This window comes from Schistocerca serialis, chromosome 6 (assembly GCF_023864345.2).
Source record: "Schistocerca serialis cubense isolate TAMUIC-IGC-003099 chromosome 6, iqSchSeri2.2, whole genome shotgun sequence".
NCBI lineage: Eukaryota > Metazoa > Arthropoda > Insecta > Orthoptera > Acrididae > Schistocerca > Schistocerca serialis.
The window spans coordinates 529,841,414-529,860,471 of NC_064643.1; the positions used below are offsets into that span (position 1 = coordinate 529,841,414).

A 19,058-nucleotide genomic window follows, 5' to 3' on the forward strand; every position below is an offset into this window, starting at 1 on the left:
CCGCACCTACCACTGTAGTACAAGTTTATATGCCAACTAGCTCTGCAGATGATGAAGAACTTGATGAAATGTGTGGTGAGATAAAGGAAATTATTCAGATAGTTAAGGGAAATGAAAATTTAATTGTGATGGGGGACTGGAATTCAGTAGTAGGAAAAGGAAGAGAAGCGACAATAGTAGGTGAATATGGACTGGGGGAAAGGAATGATAGAGGTTGCTGCCATGTAAAATGTTGCACAGTGTCTAATTTAATCATTACTAATACCTGGTTTAAGAATCATGAAAGAAGATTGTATATTAGGAAGCGACCTGGAGACACCAGAAGATTTCAGATTGATTATATAACGATAAGAGAGAGCTTTTGGAACCAGATTTTAAATTGTAATATATTTCTAGGGGCAGATGTGGACAATGACCACAATTTATTGGTTTTGAACTGTAGATTAAAACTAAAGAAATTGCAAAAAGTTATGAAATTAAGAACACGGAAACAGAGCTTGTTGAGAGTTTCAGAGGGAGTATTGGGCAATGTTGACTAGAATGGGGGAAAGTTGGTTGGTTGATTTTGGGGGAGGGGACCAAATAATGTTATTGTTCCCATTGGATTAGGGAAAGATGGGAAAGGAAGTTGACCATGCCCTTTCAAAGGAACCATATTGTCATTTGCCTGAAGCGATTTACAGAAATCACGTAAAATCTAAATCAGGATGGCCGAGCAGGTTTGAACCTTCATCCTCCTGAATGTGAGTCCAGTGTGCTAACCACTGTGCCATCTCACTCGGTAACAAGGGAAAGGAATACAGTAAAAGATGAATAGGTAGCTTTAAGAGGTGAAACAGTGAAAGCAGCAGAAGATCAAACAGTTAAGAAGACAAGGCCTAGTAGAAACCCTTGAATAATACAGGAGATATTTAATTTAATCGACGAAAGGAGAAAATTTGAAAATGCTGCAAATGAAGCAAGTGGAAGGGAATGCAAACGCCCAAAAATTGAAACTGACAGAAAGTGCAAAATGACTGAGCAGTAATGACTTGAGGGCAAATGTAAGGATTTAGAAATGCATGTCACTAGGAAGAAACATAGCTATTACCTACAGCAAAATTGAAGATGCCTTTGGAGTAAAGAGAAATTGCTGTATGAATATCAAGAACTCAGATGGAAAACCAGTTCTAAGCAAAGAAGGGAAGCTGAAAGGTGGAAGGAGTATATAGACTATGGACAAGAGAGATGATTTTATATAAATGGAAGAGGACATGGATGAAAATGAGATGGGAGATATGATACTGGCGAGAAAAATTTGACAGAGCACTAAAAGACCAAAGTCGAAACGAAGAAGCTCCAGTATTAGTTGTCATCGTGTCTGAAGTACTGATAGCCTTGGGAGAGCAAGCCACAATAGAACTCTTCTATCTGGTGTGCAAAATGTATGAGACAGGCGAAATATTATCAGACTTCAAGAAGAATGTGATAATTACAATTCTGAAGAAAGCGGGTGCTGACAGGTGGAAATATTACTGAACTATCAGTTTAATAAGTCATAGTTGCAAAATACTAACACTTATTCTTTACAGAAGAATGGAAAGACTGGTAGAAGCTGACTGGGGGAAGATCAGTCTGGATTCCAGAGAAATGTAAGAACACATGAGGCAATATTAACACTACAATTTATCTTAGAAGATAGTTCAAAGAAAAGGAAATCTACATTTATAGCATTTGTGGACTTGGGGAACAACTTGTACATAAACCAGATGACAGTTATCAGAGTTGAGGGGCACAAAAGGGAAGCAGCAATTGAGAAGGGAATGAGACAGGGTTGTAGCCTATCCCCAATGTTATCAAATCTGTACACTAAGCAAACAGTAAAGGAAACCAAAGAAAAAATTGGAGCAGGAATTAAAGTTCAGGTTTGCCAATGACACTATAATTCTGTTGGAGGCAGCAAAGAACTTGGAAGAGCAGTTGAATGGAATGGACAGCATCTTGAAAGGAGGATATAAGACGTATATCAATAAAATCAAAGTAACAATAATGGAATGTATGTGAATAAAAACAGGTGATGCTAAGGGTATTAGATTAGAAAAAGAGACACATTAAGTAGTTAAATTTTCTTATATTTTGGACAGCAAAATAACTGATGATGGTTGAAGCAGAGAGGATATAAAATGTAGACTGGCAATGGCAAGAAAAGCAAATCATGAAGAGAAATTAGTTAACATTGAGTATAGACTTAAACGTTAGGAAATCTTTTATGAAGGTGTTTGTCTAGAGTGTATCCATGTATGGAAGTGAAACATGGACTACAAATAATTTAGATAAGATGAAAACAGAAGCTTTTGAAATGTTGTGTTACACAAGAATACTGAGGATGAGATGGGTAGATCATGTAACTAATCCGCAGGTACTGAATAGAACTGGGGAGGCAAGAAATTTGTGGCACAACTTGACCAAAAGAAGGGATCAGTTGATAGGACACATTCTGAGATGTCAAGGGGTCACCAATTTAGTAATGGAAAGAAGTGTGGGGGTAAAAATCGCAGAGGAAGACCAAGAGATGAATACCGTAAGCAGATTCAAATGGATTTAGGTTGCAGTAGTTACTTGAAGATGAAGAGGCTTGCATGGAGAGCTGCATCAAACCAGTCTTCGAACTGAAGACCACAACAATAACATCTGTATGGTGCAAATAGTGGCAATTGACTCCGAATAAGTTCAAAAAATATCGGTTCATTTTATATTATCAAGAAATAGAGGAGATTGGATCACAGATATGCTCCCTGCCGCCGTTGGATAAGCAGCTGCAGCAGCAAGTCGTATACTCCTAGCTCACTCATTTGTTACATAGTTTAATTCTTAATTTCTTTGCGTGTTTTTGGTACTTGCATTGTTTAATTCATAAATTTTGGGCGTATTATAGTTATTGGTTATTTGGTAACCGTGATAGCGTTACGGAGATGTTTAATAAACTCAAGTGGCAGACTCTGCAAGAGAGGCGCTCTGCATCGCGGTGTAGCTTGCTCGCCAGGTTTCGAGAGGGTGCATTTCTGGATGAGGTATCGAATACATTGCTTCCCCCTACTTATACCTCCCGAGGAGATCACGTATGTAAAATTAGAGAGATTAGAGCGCGCACAGAGGCTTTCAAACAGTCGTTCTTCCCGAGAACCATACGCGACTGGAACAGGAAAGGGAGGTAATGACAGTGGCACGTAAAGTGCCCTCAGCCACACACCGTTGGGTGGCTTGCGGAGTATAAATGTAGATGTAGATGTAGATGTAGAAGTGAGTTGAGGTAGCAGCCATTAAACAACAGGTGTCTTTCTTCCCCCCCCCCCCCCCCCCCCCCAGGAAATTCCAATGACCAACTCTCTTCCCCGGGTGCAAAAATATTTTCCTGACTTCCACCTGTATGGACTGGAATGACCAATATAATAAAATAAGAGAGCTCAGATCTTGCACAGAAAGATTTAAGTGTCTGTATTTCCTGCACACTGCTCGTGTGTGGAATGGTAGACTCTGAAGGTGTTTTGATGAAACTTTGGCCAAGCACTAAAGTGTGAATTATCAAGTAGTCATGCAGATGTAGATGGGAGACAGGGATACTACAGAAATGATAAGTGTAACATATGGTGAAGAAATAATAACTAAGGTAGAAACTTAACAATTTTTAGGTGTCTACGTTGAAGGGAGTTTAAACTCAAAAAACACATTTTGGAACTCCCAAAACAACTAATTTCAGCCACATTTGCACTTTGAATCATTGCAAATCTTGGGACGAAACAAATCTGTAAGTTAATAATTGGCATATTTTCATTCAGAAATACATACTTTATGAATACATACTTTATGAATAATACCATCTTATAGATATCTGTTTTAGGAATTAGGCATTTTGACTACAGCTTCACAATATATTTAGTCCTTCATGAACTTTTTTGTTAACAAGCCACTGCAGTTCAAAAGGAACAATGATAAACCTAATGTCAGTAGTCAAAGTAAAAATGACACTTATTACTCCACATTAAGGTTGGCTTTAGGGCTAAAAGGGTGCACAATGCTGCCACAAAAATTTTTGGTCACCTATCCCATGATATAAAATGTCTGACAGACAGCAAAATCAAATATAAAAAGAAACTGAAGAAAATTTTTTCTTTGAGAAACCCCTAGGAACTGTTGCATTTCCCATCAATAAAAGTAATTAGTCAGAGAATCTTTATATAAACCAAGAGGTTTTAACCTAGTCTGTGTGGTATTGAGTGAAGTCACACAGTGTTAAAGGTGTAGAGCTAATATTGAGCAGAACTGAGGTTCAAACCCCATCCATCAGTTAATATTGTACATGTGCCAGCATGTTTCCTTAGAAGCAGTCAACGCCAATATTCTCCACCATTCTCATTCAACTGAGATAATTCTTTGCCTCTAATGATAAAAAAATTCAATATAATGTTATACTCTATATCTTGTTTACACTGTAATTTTCAAATTTTCACAAAGACACTATTGGATATGTAATATTTTGTGAATAAATGAACTGGTTGCTGAATGAATGGTTGTAATACACATGTTGCTGAATGAATGGTTGTAATACACACAAAAGTGATATTATGAGGAAAAAATTGCTAATGATTACAATTTTTTAAAACATGCTATACATAAACCTGTCAAATAATGAAGGAACCATTATTCAATAACTACTGAATTTCCAGATCTATTTCAAAATTATTGATGTTTATAGCTTTTATCTATATTTTAGTTCAGGTGCAGTTGAAACCCCCAAGTGAGGTGGCACAGTGTTTAAGAGAACTTCATTTATGGTCAGGAGGCATGGGCTTCAAATCCCGTTCCATTTTTCCAGGTTTAGGTTTTCTGTGTTTTTCATGAAATAGAGTTCCCTGCTGTGATGAATGCTTTAAAAGAACATGGCTGATTTCATTCTCCACATATGTTTTCTTCGAACTTGTGCTCCATTTCTAATGCCCTTATTATCCCAGAGATTTTAAATCCCAAGCCTCTTTTTTTCTTCGTGTCCTTTTTAAACCTTTCTCCTAAAGTCACTCTCTCTCATTTAAAAAGTACAAGCTGCACAAATAAATAGAATTTCCAAGAGAGATGTATAAAGGCTTTTGTAACTCCCAGCAACAGTGGGCACTGATGATGTATCACATTCATTTGGACCATTGATAGTCAAAATTATTGTGTTTGCTGTCATTCCCCAAATATTGAGAAAAATATGATGTGGCACTAACACCCAAAAAAGAAAAAAAAATAAATTGTTGTATTGTTTCAGTCTTTACTTGCGTAACTACAAAGTTTAATTTATGTGGGACATCTATCTCTTGATCCCTGTTTGCCTATTAATAATGAGTAATTTTTATGTAATTGGGTACTGTTATTATTAGGATGTGGATACGCAAACAATACCTCCACCACGTGCAAAGTTTTCTGAACAAGTAACACAGTGGGTTATATATGATGCATATCATGAAGATTTCTTAACACAACAGCGTGAAAAAGATAAGGACAAGAAAGAGAAACCTGCAACATCTGGAGCTATGAAGAAAGAAGAAACAAAAAAGAAGGAGGTTCAAGTGCTGGATGTAAACAGCCGAATGCTAATGGCTGTGAAGATACTGGAAAGAATGGTCAATCAGAACACATTTGATGAAATAGCACAAGGTAAAAATATTTTCTGGCATTCATTCATTTTATTAATCCATTTGTAAATTATATGTACAAAATCTTTTCATAAATTGTGTTTGAGCAGATGTTAGTCCTTATTTTTCAGCAGTCTCTACTATACAATGTTAGTCCTTATTCTTCAGCAGTTTCTACTACACAATGTAAGCAACACTTATAATTGTAGATTAGATGTGTCTCAACATCTCATCTATGCTAATTCCTTCCCTACATTATTTTACCTTCTTCTTCCACCTTTAAGGTTTTTCCTTCTTTTAATGAATAAATTATTGTGTACAAGGCACCTTTTCTCAGAAGTTAACTACTATGCTTAATCTTGAATTACAAAAACTCACCTAAGATGCAGGCTTAGAAATATTTCCTGTTTTCTCCTGAATTTTGTACATTTAAAGCTATATGCCAATCTTTGCACAACTTTGAAATCTTATTAGGAGCTGATTGGATATTTATGGCAGTTTTTCTTTTCTCCAGACAGTAACCCATTATAAATCTGTCTACATCATATGGCACATGTTGGAGGGTGCCTTGTACCACTACTAGTCATTCCTTATCTTGTTTCATTTGCGAATTAAGGAAAGAAATATTGACTTTATTTTTTTTATTTGAGATACATATTCCATGGATCCAGTATGGCATGATTACGCATGGATGTGGAACGAGTCAAAGCAGATGCAATATAGATATCATACAATACAATACATACTGGTATATTATACATGGTAGATGAATGATTCAAAACTGGTACAATACAATAATGTAATAGAGATAATAAACAATACAATACAAAAATACGGTAGTGATAAGAAAACCAATACAGATACAATGACAAAGGAAATAATCTGAATTACTACTCAAAATTTTCAAGTAGGAATTCCTTTACTTTTTTTTTTTTTTTTGATAGTGTTTTATTTTCTTTTAGACACTTTATATTACTCGGGAATGTGTTAAAGATTTTTGTACTTGCATACTTTACCCCTTTTTGTACCAGAGACAGATTTTTCCATTCACAGTGCATATCACCTTTCCGTCTTGTCTCATAATGATGGTAAGCCTCATTTGTTTCATATTCAGAGGAATTGAGAAGTGTGAAAGCCGTGAGTGAGAGAGGATATTGTGAGGTAGTGGTTAATATACCAAACTGTTTAAAAAGATTGCGGCATGAGGTTCTTGGAGGAACACTACATATAATTCAGACTACTTTTTTCTGGCTTACAAAATTTTTTTTGGAAGTGGTGAGTTGCCCCAAAAGATTATTCCATAGCACATCACTGAATGAAAGTAGCCAAAATATTCAGACTTTGATACATTGATGTCTCCAATTTTGGAGATTATTCGTATGGCAAATGTTGCTGAGCTAAGCTTTTTTTAGGGTTTTCAGTATGTGGAATTGCCAGTTGAGCCAGTTATCTATGTGAATGCCTAGGAACTTTGTGCACTGAACGCTCTCTAACTGTTGGCTCTCATGTGCAATGTTAATCTCTTCGGGGCATGTGTAACTGGATTGGAACTGCATGTAATTTGTTTTACTGAGGTCTATTGGTAGAGAATTTGCTGTGAATCAATTCAGAGCATTTGCAAGTGCTTGGTTGGCATTTAACTCTATGCCAGTGGAAGTTTTGCTGGCTGTCACTATACTTGTGTCATCTGCAAACATTGTGATATTGTTTGAGGACAGTGGTAGGTCATTAACATATATGATAAATAAGAGAGTACCAAGGACTGTCCCTTGTGGAACTCCATGATGTACTGTTCCCCAGTCAGACTCTACCTCTCCTACTTGTAGATTGTTAACATCTAATACTATTTTTTGTTGTCTGTCTTCTAAATATGATCTGAGCCAGTTACCCATTTGTCCACGGATTCCATATTGGGCTGCTTTACCTAAAAGTATTCTGTGATCAACACAGTTGAAAGCCTTAGTCAGGTCACAGAATATGTCAACAGGTAACGGGGCGTGAGTTGTGCTTGGGTCGCTCAGTCGGTAGAGCACTTGCCCACAAAAGGCAAAGGTCCCGAGTTCGAGTCTCGGTCCGGCACACAGTTTTAATCTGCCAGGAAGTTTCATATCAGCGCACACTCTGCTGTAGAGTGAAAATTTCATTCTAGAAACATCCCCCAGGCTGTGGCTAAGCCATGTCTCTGCAATATCCTTTCTTTCAGGAGTGCTAGTTCTGCAAGGTTCGCAGGAGAGCTTCTGTAAAGTTTGGAAGGTAGGAGACGAGGTACTGGCAGAAGTAGAGCTGTGAAGATGGGGCGCGAGTCGTGCTTGGGTCGCTCAGTCGGTAGAGCACTTGCCCGCGAAAGGCAAAGGTCCCGAGTTCGAGTCTCGGTCCGGCACACAGTTTTAATCTGCCAGGAAGTTTCAGGTAATTTTTTCTTGTCAAGGCATTTTAAAATGTCATTTGTAAGTGCGAAATATGCTTCGGTTGTTGATATACCTGATCTGAAACCAAATTGTTGTTTACTAATTAGTGCAAATTTTTTAAGGTGATTGACAACAAACTTTAGAAAATACTGTTACAAGAGAGTTAGGACGATAGTTGGAAAAATCTGTGGGATCACCTTTTTTGTAGAGGGGCTTGTGGCGACTACCGCACATGTCGATTGCAGCCGACGCATAAAATTCGCTCCAACCACAGATATCATTCTCCACAGTTCGCACGGGAGTCACAGAGAAGAGAGCTGTCGACTGTGATTCTCATACCTACCTTTTTACTCTTTGTTGTTGATTCTCTTTTATGTATTCTCTTACTTGACAACCTGTTATATGTGAGAGAAATAAAAAAGAAACTTGAGTTCAGACTCCATTAGTTTCCGCTTTCTAACTGTGTTTGGGTGGGTACACACCTACTTTCGCAACATTGGTGGCCCTGACTGCAAAACAAACAGCAGATACAGATATGGACACACCAGCAGTATCAAGACTAGTGTTTCACTTACCACCCTTTTCGCCACACAACCCAATGCTGTGGTTCGCACAGGTGGAAGCGAGTTTCACGTACACGGGAATAACTGCAGAAACAACTAAGTTTTCCCTTGTAGTAAGCCAACTCTATCATCGTTATGCAACTGAAGTTCAGGATATCATAACAGCTCCTCCGACAGAGAATGCATATGAACGGTTAATGACTGAACTGATATGACACCTAGCTGTTTCTCAAAAAGATGGAATCCGGCAAGTATTGATGCAATAAGAAATCGTTGACCGGAAACCTTGGCAGTTCCCGCCTGCCACCACAGGTAAAAGCAGTCATCGCCACGCAGAACAAGACGTCACTGGACACGGTAGCAGAACACACCGACCGCATACTGGATGCGATCATGCTGAACACTCAGGTCAGTGTTGTATACATACCTGTCAGCGTAGCAGCTGCATCTACTACGGTGTCTCGGGCAGATTACAATGCACTAACCGCCTAGGTCGATCTCCTATGCACACAGCTTTCGAAACTAATGTCAAATGGCATCATTGTCAATCAGAGAAGCCATAGTCGATGACGTTCTGGAAGTCGTTCTGCATCACAATCTACAACTGAGAACAGACAGACCATTTGTTGGTATCATAGTCGGTATGGAGAGCAAGCATGTAAATGCATTAGCCCATGATCTTTCTCCAAATCAGAGCGGAAAGTGGCAGTAGACGCTACCTCCTACCTTCCTGCATCTCGACGCCTTTTTATAACAGATTGTGCGTCAGGCAGGAAATTTTTAATCGATACCGGTTCAGACCTCAGTATACTACCAAGACAGTCCTTGCATTGTTGCTGGCCGTGCACTGCATTTAACTTATGTGCCGCCAACAATTCGCAGATTTCAACATACGGATTACAACAAGAGAATCTGAACTTGGGACTCCGTAGAGATTTTAAATGGAATTTCATGGTAGCAGACGTCACAGAAGCAATACTAGGAGCTGAATTCTCATCAAACTTCAGACTTTTGTCAGACTTGGCCAATGCTCGCCTGATAGACAGTCTCACCAACCTATCAATGGCTTGTTATTTTCGTGACACAGATTGTACCAGTATTAAGTTAATTCAAACGGCAGACAAGCAGAGTACCGCGCAATCCTAGCGGATTTTCCTGAATTAACGAAACTGCCAAGAGCACAACAGAAAGTTTTGCATGATACAGTACACTACATAAAAACCGCGCATGCCCCGCCTGTGTCATGTTGACCTAGGAGACTAGCACCGGAACGCCTCGCTATAGCTAAAGCGTAATTTGAGCTAACGCTTAAAGAGGGAATTATACGCCCGTCATCCAGTCCATGGACATCAGCCTTACACCTCGTACCAAAAAAAAGTGGATCCTGGCGTCCATGTGGCAACTACAGAGCACTGAACACCAGAACTATTCCGGATCATTATCCTGTACCTTTGTTAAGGGACTACAATCACGCGCTGCATGGCGCCACAGTCTTTAGTGTGCTAGATTGCACAAAGGCCTATACACAAATTCCTGTAGCGCCAGAAGACGTACCAAAGACCGCCATAATAACACACTTTGGATTGTTTGAAAGTAATTTCATGACATTTGGTCTGCGAAATGCTGCACAGACATGGCAACGTTTTCTGGATTCTGTATTACAAAGATTCCCCTTCTGTTTTGCCTACCTGGATGACGTTCTCATATATTCTGCAAACAATGAACAACACAAGCAGCATTTAAAAGAAGTACTCCAACGCTTAGAGAAGTTTGGAATAGTGTTAAATACAGCGAACTGCCTGTTTGGCCAACCTGAAGTGGAATTTCTAGGTCATCGCATATCCGCTACAGGTTCAGCACCCTTACCCAGAGAAGTTGAGGCTATTCTACGCATGCCCAAGCCTACTACGGTCAAAGAATTAAGAAGATACCTAGGCATGTTAAATTTTTGCAGAAGGCATCTACCACGGACACCTGAACAGCAGGCACCGTTAAACGCGTTATTAGCCGGCTCAAAGGTTCGCAGCAATGCAACCATTCCATGAGGAATCTGATGCAGCATTCGAAGTGACACGTCAGAGTCTGGCTCAGGCCGCACTACTGGCACACCCTAAACTAGAAGCACCTTTGGCACTGGTGGTGGACACTAACCAGTTTGGTGTTGGTGCAGCCCTGCAACAATTCGTAGATGGTGCATGGCAACCTCTGGCATACTATTCACACAAGTTGTCACCAGCACAACAACACTGGAGTGCTTACGATAGAGAACTTTTGGCTATATATTTAGCGATCAAATACTTCAGACCACAAGTCGAAGCTGGTGATTTCTCAGTTTTTGCCGATCATAAGCCCTTGACTTACGCATTCAACAAGAACAGTGACAAATGCTCTCCAAGGCAGTATTCTCAATTGGAGTTTATAAGCCAATTCACCACAGACTTTTGCCACATCTCAGGTTTAACTAACATGGTAGCTGATTGTTTGTACTGAGTATCCAGTATAACACAGCCTGTAACTATGGCAGAACTAGCGCAAGCCCAGCAGGAAGATCATGAGCTAAATGCCCTGTTGAGTGACGACAACACGGTGTTGGAGTTTCAGCTAGTTGACGTGCCCGGGGAAGACGTACAACTACATTGTGATGTACAACATGGTCGATCATGCCCTTATGTTCCAATCGCACATCGCAGAAGAGTGTTTGATTGTCTCCACAGCATATGTCACCCCGGTGTTCAAGCAGCTACCAGACTGGTGTCCAAAAGATTTGTATGGCCAGGAATAGACCGTGATTGCCGTAACTGGACTAGATCTTGCCCACGCTGTCAGCTATGCAAAGTGAGCAGACACGTGCGCCCTCCAATCGGACAATTCCCAGATGTCAAGGCACACTTCTCCCACATTCATTTGGACGTCATAGGACCTCTTCCACCATCAGATGGTAATTGCTACCTGCTAACAATCATTGATAGGTATACACACTGGCCGGAAGCAATACCTACCGATAACATCTTGGCAGAAACTCTGGCAACGGTATTCATGTCAACTTGGATATCGAGGTTCAGCTGCCCACTCCATATAACAATTGATAGAGGATGACAGTTCAAATCAGAACTATTCGCTCAGTTAGCAAGATTCTGTGGATACTGCCATCACCGCACCACCGCCTACCATCCGGCAAGCAACGGGATGGTAGAAAGATGGCACTGTACCTTAAAAGCAGCCCTCATGTGCCATGGTACTAAATGGGTGGAAGCATTACCCATTGTACTGTTAGGTCTTAGGACAATCTTGAAACCTGATATGGACGCCTCTCCGGCAGAGTTGGTCTGTGGAGAAACAATACGTCTGCCCGGAGAGTTCGCTGATGACTAAGGGGTACCGAATGCAGATGACCAGTCAGAATATTTACAAGGATTGGGAGCAACGATCAAGAAAATCAAAGCTGCAAAAGCGTCCAGACATGGAGCCCCGGTAACATTCATGCACAATGATTTAAAAACTTGCACACATGTATTGTTATGCACAGATGCCATCAAACCACCACTACAACCGCCATACACGACCTCATCGTGTGATACGCAGAGATGCACACACCCTAGACATAGTACTGAATGGGAAACAAGCCACCATATTGCTAAGTAGAGTGAAACCTGCTTATATACTTCAAGACACTCCGGCGATGTCAGTGTCGCGCAGCGATCAGCACAAGACAACGCTGCAGAACCCCACTCCGCTACCTTCGCAGTCAATAAAGCAGCAGCCTCGATGCACCACACGTTCTTGCAGACAAGTGCACTTCTCTGCCCGCTACAGAGAGGAACATCCAAGCTCCGCTCTCACCAACGGGGCTCATGTGGCGACTACCGCATACTTTGATTGCAGTCGACGCATAAAATTCGCGCCAACCACAGAGATCATTCTCCACATTTCGCACGGGAGTCACAGAGAAGAGAGCCGTCGACTGTGACTCTCATACCTACCTTTTTACTCTTTGTTGTTGATTCTCTTTTATGTATTCTCTTACTTGACAACCTGTTATATGTGAGAGAAATAAACAAGAAACTTGAGTTCAGACTCCATTAGTTTCCGATTTCTAACTGTGTTTGCGTGGGTACATACCTACTTACGCAACCAGCTTCACAGTAACATACTTCATTCTGTCAGGGAAGATACCTTGATTTACAGAGGCATTGAATATATGAGCTAGAACTTTATAGAGTTGGTTACAGCCGGCTTTTAGCAGTTTGATGGAAGTATTGTCTACACCCAATGAATTTTTACTTTTTAGAGAAACTATGGTTTTTTTTTTTTTACTTCTTGCACAGTTATGGGGCCATACCTATCATTTCTATAGAGTTAGGGAAAAGTTCTTTCAGAGTTTTTATTGCCTTTTCTGAAGAGCCTTTGCATGCTGTTTTCTCAGCAACAGTTAAAAAGTGCTCATTAAAGATTTTAGCTACAATATCTTGATTTTGAACTAGCTTACCTTCATTGTTAAAAGAGCAATATTTTGGGTCTTGTTGGGATAATTTGCACCAGTCTCATTTCATATCACTTCGCATATAGTTTTGATTTTATTAATTTTTGAGCCCAGATACATTCTTTTTTATTTCTGAATGACATTATTCAGTATCTTACAGTATTTTTTATAGTTATTTAAAAGGTTAGGGACATCTGATTTTTTTGAGGCAATGTACAACTCTCTCTTTCTTTTGCATGAAATCCTAATTCCAGTGGTAATCCAAGGCTTGTTGGTGGATTTTTTAGTATGGGTTTTATATATTCTTTATGGGAAAGTACTTTCAAATATTAGAGCCACTTAATTGCTGAAAAGAATGTATTTGGAATTGGCATTTTCTACATTATATACTGGACCCCAGTCTACGTTTTGGAGATGTGATTTAAAGATCTCAATAATTTCATCAGTAGATTTCCAAGTAATTTTCCAGTTGGGACCACTATTAATCTCACAAATATTTGAATTGTTAATGGTGAATCTTTGTCCGTCAGGGTCAGAGAGACCATGCAGGACTTGCCTGACAGCTATATCATCAATCTTGGTTATGTCAATAAATACATTGTCAGTTAATGATTTTGTTCGTGAAGTTATTCTGGTGGGAAAATTTACAACAGAAGCGAAATTATATGAGGACATCAAGTTCTCAATGTCTATTCTGTCTCTGCAGTTCGTTAGGAATTTGCATTGAAGTCTCCAACAACTGTGACATCTCTACTGAGTTTAAATATGTATGTTAAGAGTGCATCAAACTGTTTCAAAATAATACTTAAGTTACCTGAAGGTGGCCTGTATAAAGCTACTACTGCTATATAAGAATTATTTAAAGCCAGCTTTATGGCACACACTTCAAACTGTTGATCTATACAAAAATTCTGCTCATTAATTACACTGAATGTGTTTCTGTTTTTGACATAGATTGCTACTCGACCTTTTTCTATGAATTTTCTAGATGTTGCTAAGCAGTAATTATCTATAGCAAGTTTTTCAATATCTGGCATAACATGGTGCTCACTAAAGCACAGAACATGGGCACAATCTATACCTTGTGGCTCCTGGATATTAATTAAGAGTTCATTAATCTTGTTGGTCAGGCTACATATGTTTTGATGGTAAATAGTCAGATTTTGATTTCCAGAACCACTTACATATTTATCCCTAAAAACGAAATATCAGTTGACAGAGTGGGTTTTGGTATTTTTCACGATGCATTTATTTGTCATTTAGGAGATGTTCTTTTCTAGGCACTGGGCCGTAACAATCTGACCTTTGTCAAAGTCATTGATGTCAGTGAAATTCACCATTTGCAGCCTGTGTCATCACTTAAGTGATTCCCCATTTATCTCTGCTCCACCTACTGTACCATGTGCCCTCAACACCAGTAGGTGGCATTTGTCTATTGTGGGAGAGGACCATAATGTTTTGGCTCACTTGTGTAGGGCAACAGCTGTTGGCCATTTGTTTCTATCCCCAGACAACTTCTGTGGTACAGATTTAAAAGCAATAGGTAACTTTTTGTCTAACCATGTCAGTCAAATATTGTCAATAAAATATACTGACTAGTTTGGTTTAGACTATAGAAGGGAAGAATTGTAACACAGAGTCACAAACAATGATTCCATTACAGTCTTTAGAGAGAAGTTACAGAAATAATATTGGGAATAGATGTATGAAGGAGATAGTACAGATGGAAAATTAGACTTTTTTTTAAACTCACTTCCACAGCACTTAGAAATTAGAGTTTTTCATACTAAGGACAGAGATTTCTGCTAAATAGGTCAAGAGCTCACTACATTGAGGAAGTAGCTACATGGATAACAGGGGCTATGTGGAGGGGAATGGGTGGTTTTTTAGGTTAGAGGGTCTTGGGAAAGTGCAGAAAGGGCTTCAGTTGCAAAGGATACACTACACTTACAGGAGATGGGTAGACTTAGGAACAATCAATATTGCAGTTGTAAACTGTTGTAGCTGTGTTGGAAAAGAACCAGAGCTCTAACCGATAACAGAGAGTACTGAATCTCAAATTGTTATAGGTAGGGAAAGCTGACTAAAGTCAGAGATCAGTTCAGGCACAATTTTTGCAAAGGGCGTAACTGTGTTTAGATGGTGGAGTATGTATTGTTGTTAGAGATAGTTTAAACCTGTAATGAAACTGAAATGGGTAGTTCCTATGAAATAGTATGGGTGGAGGTTATACTTGACAACTGGAATAAATTAGTTATTGATTCCTTTTATTGACCTCCTGACTCAGATGATACAGCTGTTGACTAGTTCAAAGAAAACTTGGGTGTCATTACAAATAGGTACAGCTGTAGTTGGTGGAGTCTTCTACCAACCCATGATATGTTGGCAAAAATACATGTTAAAAGTTGGTAGTAGTCATAAAACATAATCCAAAACTGTTCTGAATGTTTTCTCAGAAAATTATTTTGGACAACTAGTCCAGGGGCCCACTTGAAATTTAAATGGTTGCGAAAATGTACTTGACCTCTTAGCAACATCGCATTCGGGAGGACGACGGTTCAATCCCGTCTCCGGCCATCCTGATTTAGGTTTTCCGTGATTTCCCTAAAATCACTTCAGGCAAATGCCGGGATGGTTCCTTTGAAAGGGCACGGCCGATTTCCTTCCCCACCCTTCCCTCACCCGAGCTTGCGCTCCGTCTCTAATGACCTCGTTGTCGACGGGACGTTAAACACTAATCTCCTCCTCCTCCTCTTAGCAACAAATAATCCTGATCAAATAATGAGCATCATGACAGATACAGTGATTAGTGACCACAAGGTTGTTGTAGCTAGATTGAATACCATAACATCCAAACTCAACAAAAAAAATGCAAAATACATCCATTTAAAAAAGCAGATAAAAATTTGCTTGACACCTTCCTCAGTCTCCACTCCTTCCAATGTGACTGTGGAAGTCTGGATCAGATGTGCTTTAAATTCAAAGAAGTAGTATCACTGGCAATGAAATATATATACCAAACAAATTATTAAAAGATGGTACTGATCCACCATGGTGCACAAAACAGGTCAGAATGCTGTTGCAGAAGCAATGAAAAAGCATGCCAATTTAAAAGAATGCAAAATTCCCAAGACTTGCAAAGTTTTTCAGAAGCTCAAAATTTAGTGCGTACTTCAATGCAAGATGCTTTTAATAGTTTCCACAATGAAACTCTGTTTCAAAATCTAGCAGAAAACCCAAGGAGATTCTGATTATAAATAAAGTACACCAGTGGCAAGAGGCAATCAATACCTTCACTGCACTAAAGCAGAGTTATTAAATACAGCTTTCTGAAACGCCTTCACAAAAGGAGACAAGTAAATAATCCAGAATTTGAATCAAGAACAACTGCCAACATGAGTAACATAGAAATAGATATCCTTGGTATAGTGAAGCAGCTTAAAACACTTAAGACAAGCAAGGTTTCTGGTCCAGAATATATACGTCAGGTTCCTTTCAGAGTATTCTGATAAAATAGTTCCATACTTAAAAATCATATACCACTGTTCCCTCATAGAAAGATCTGCACACAAAGACTGTAAAGTTGCACAAGTCACACACACCACTAATCAAAAAAGGGGATAGGATTAATCCAATGAATTACAGATCCATATCAGTAATTCAAATTTACAGTAGGATTTTGGAACATATACTGTCCTCAAACAGTATGAATCACCTTGAAGAAAACGATTTATTGACAGATAGCTAATATGGATACAGGAAATGCAGTTCTTGTGAAACACAATTAGCTCTTTATTCTCAAGAAGTAATGACTGTTATCAACAGGAATGTCAAGTTGATTCCATATTTTTACATTCGCAGCAGGCTCTTGAAACTGTTCCTCACAAGTGACTTTTAATTAAACTGTGTGCCCGGCCATGAAGTATTGCCCAGTTGGGTGACTGGATTCACTATTTCCTGCCAGAAAGGTTGCAGTTCATAATAATTGAGAAAAAGTCACCAAGTTAAACAAAAGTAATATCTGGCATTCCTCAAGGAAGTCTTGTAGGCTCTCAGTTGTTCCTGATGTTCAAAACGAACTAGGTGACAATCTGAGCAGTCCTCTTAGATTGTTTGAAGGTGATGCTGTCATTTACTATCATGTAAAGTCATCACATGATCAAAATGAATTGCAAAATGATTTGCACAAGATATGTGTATGGTGCAAAAAGCAAGAAAAGTGTGAAATCATCCACACAAGCACCAAAAAGAATCCACTACATTTCAGTTGTATGAAAAATCAGACAAACCTACAGGCTGTAAACTCAACTAAATACAAAGGGATTACAGTTACAAAGAATCTAAATTGTAACTGTCACATAGATAACATTGTGGGGAAAGCAAACCAAAGCCTGAGACATATTTGCAGAACACGTAGAAAATGTAACCAGTCTACTAAAGAGACTGCTTACATTACACTTGTCTGGTCTCTTCTGGAGTGTTGCTAGGTGGTGTGTGATCTGCTTTAGATAGGTTTGATGGAGGACATTTAAAAAGTTCTCTTCAGAATGTGATAATACTTTGTTGGTGCCCACGTACATAGGGAGAAATGATGTCATAATAAAGTAAGAGAAATCGAAGCTCACATGGAAAAATGTAAGTGTTCCTTTTTCTCACTCACTGTGGAATGATAGAGAAGTAGCTTAAAAGTGATTCAATGAACCCTCTGCCAGGCACTTAATTGTGAATAGCAGAGTAATCATGTTGATGTAGATGTAATTCAAAGGACAGGCAGTAGTCAAGAGATGAAAATCCATTACCACCAGAAGTGTAAAATCCTCCAGTATGCCATTCAAAAAGGGAAATGTGCATTGTGTACAAAAATAAAACATTCCAAGGATAAGGGGAAAAAACTGGACCATTATTAGATAAGAATCAAACAAAAATAATGATATGAGTTGCCAGTAAATATCTGTCAGAAATGAGCTCTCAATGGAATCATTGTCCACCAAATTCAATGAATACTTCCTCATAGTGGCACTGGACCCACTCATTAACAACAAAGGACAGATGCACTATATTTATGTCTATAGACATTGATGCCACCAACAGACATTCTTCCGTAAGGTGACCACAGAGTTATTTACTTCTCTAAAAGTTTGTAATTCTTCTGGTTGTGAGGGTGTTTCAAGCAGTGCTCAAGCTGACAAAAATTCCATTCGTAAATATGAAGTTAAAAGTGATAATGTACCACACTTTGTAACAAAAAAGTTAGAATTGAATTCAGTAAAAGCTGCAGGCGTTGTTATCATGAAAAATGCTGATAGTGTCCAGAGGAGACAATATTTAGCTATCAAACGTGTTGGCGTTGTCAGTGCTGACAAACAGTCTATCAACACACTTAAAGGCATGACATGTCTGATCACCAAGCTTTTGTGCCTGCTAGACACTGAATTGGCAGTAAAATGGTGGACTGTTAAATCAACTAATATGTGCGTAGAAACTGAAGAATCACATGAAAAATTATGGAAGATAAACTTCAGATTTGTTGCTGACAGTTATACACAAACGTGAGGAATACATAACCAAAATATGTGAAAGGGGGTTTATAAACAGTATCAAGAAGAGCGACAACATAGGTAGAATGCTATAAAATGTTATCAAAGACTTAAAAATTTGATATACTACTTTTTTTGTGTAGTCTAATCACTTGTTGCAAGTCCGGGGCTTTCCCTGCCCGTATGTCGCTGGGTCCAGTCCTCAGACAGAAACACTATGCATGTCTTCTATACTTTGTGACTGAGTGTTTGAGTGATTTGTTTTGAGTTTCCTATTGAGTTTCCATTTGGTATGGTATACACGAAGGATCAATGAGTTTTTCTTGTGTCGAACTACACAAAAACATAATCATATGTGGAATGTCGGCTTGTATTTGTACAAAAATTTCCCAATGTGCGTGTTCCCAGTGATCGAACAA

General features: G+C 39.0%; 1 protein-coding gene across 1 annotated transcript in view; it reads left to right on the forward strand.

The window, feature by feature from the left end:
* LOC126484965 (dynein intermediate chain 2, ciliary) overlaps nt 1-19,058 on the forward strand; it is a 271,700-nt gene that overhangs the window by 112,399 nt on the left and 140,243 nt on the right. Inside the window, exon 5 of the mRNA XM_050108567.1 lies at nt 5,397-5,673. Within this exon, the coding sequence (XP_049964524.1) occupies nt 5,397-5,673 (277 nt within the window). The remainder of the gene's footprint in view (nt 1-5,396; nt 5,674-19,058) is intronic.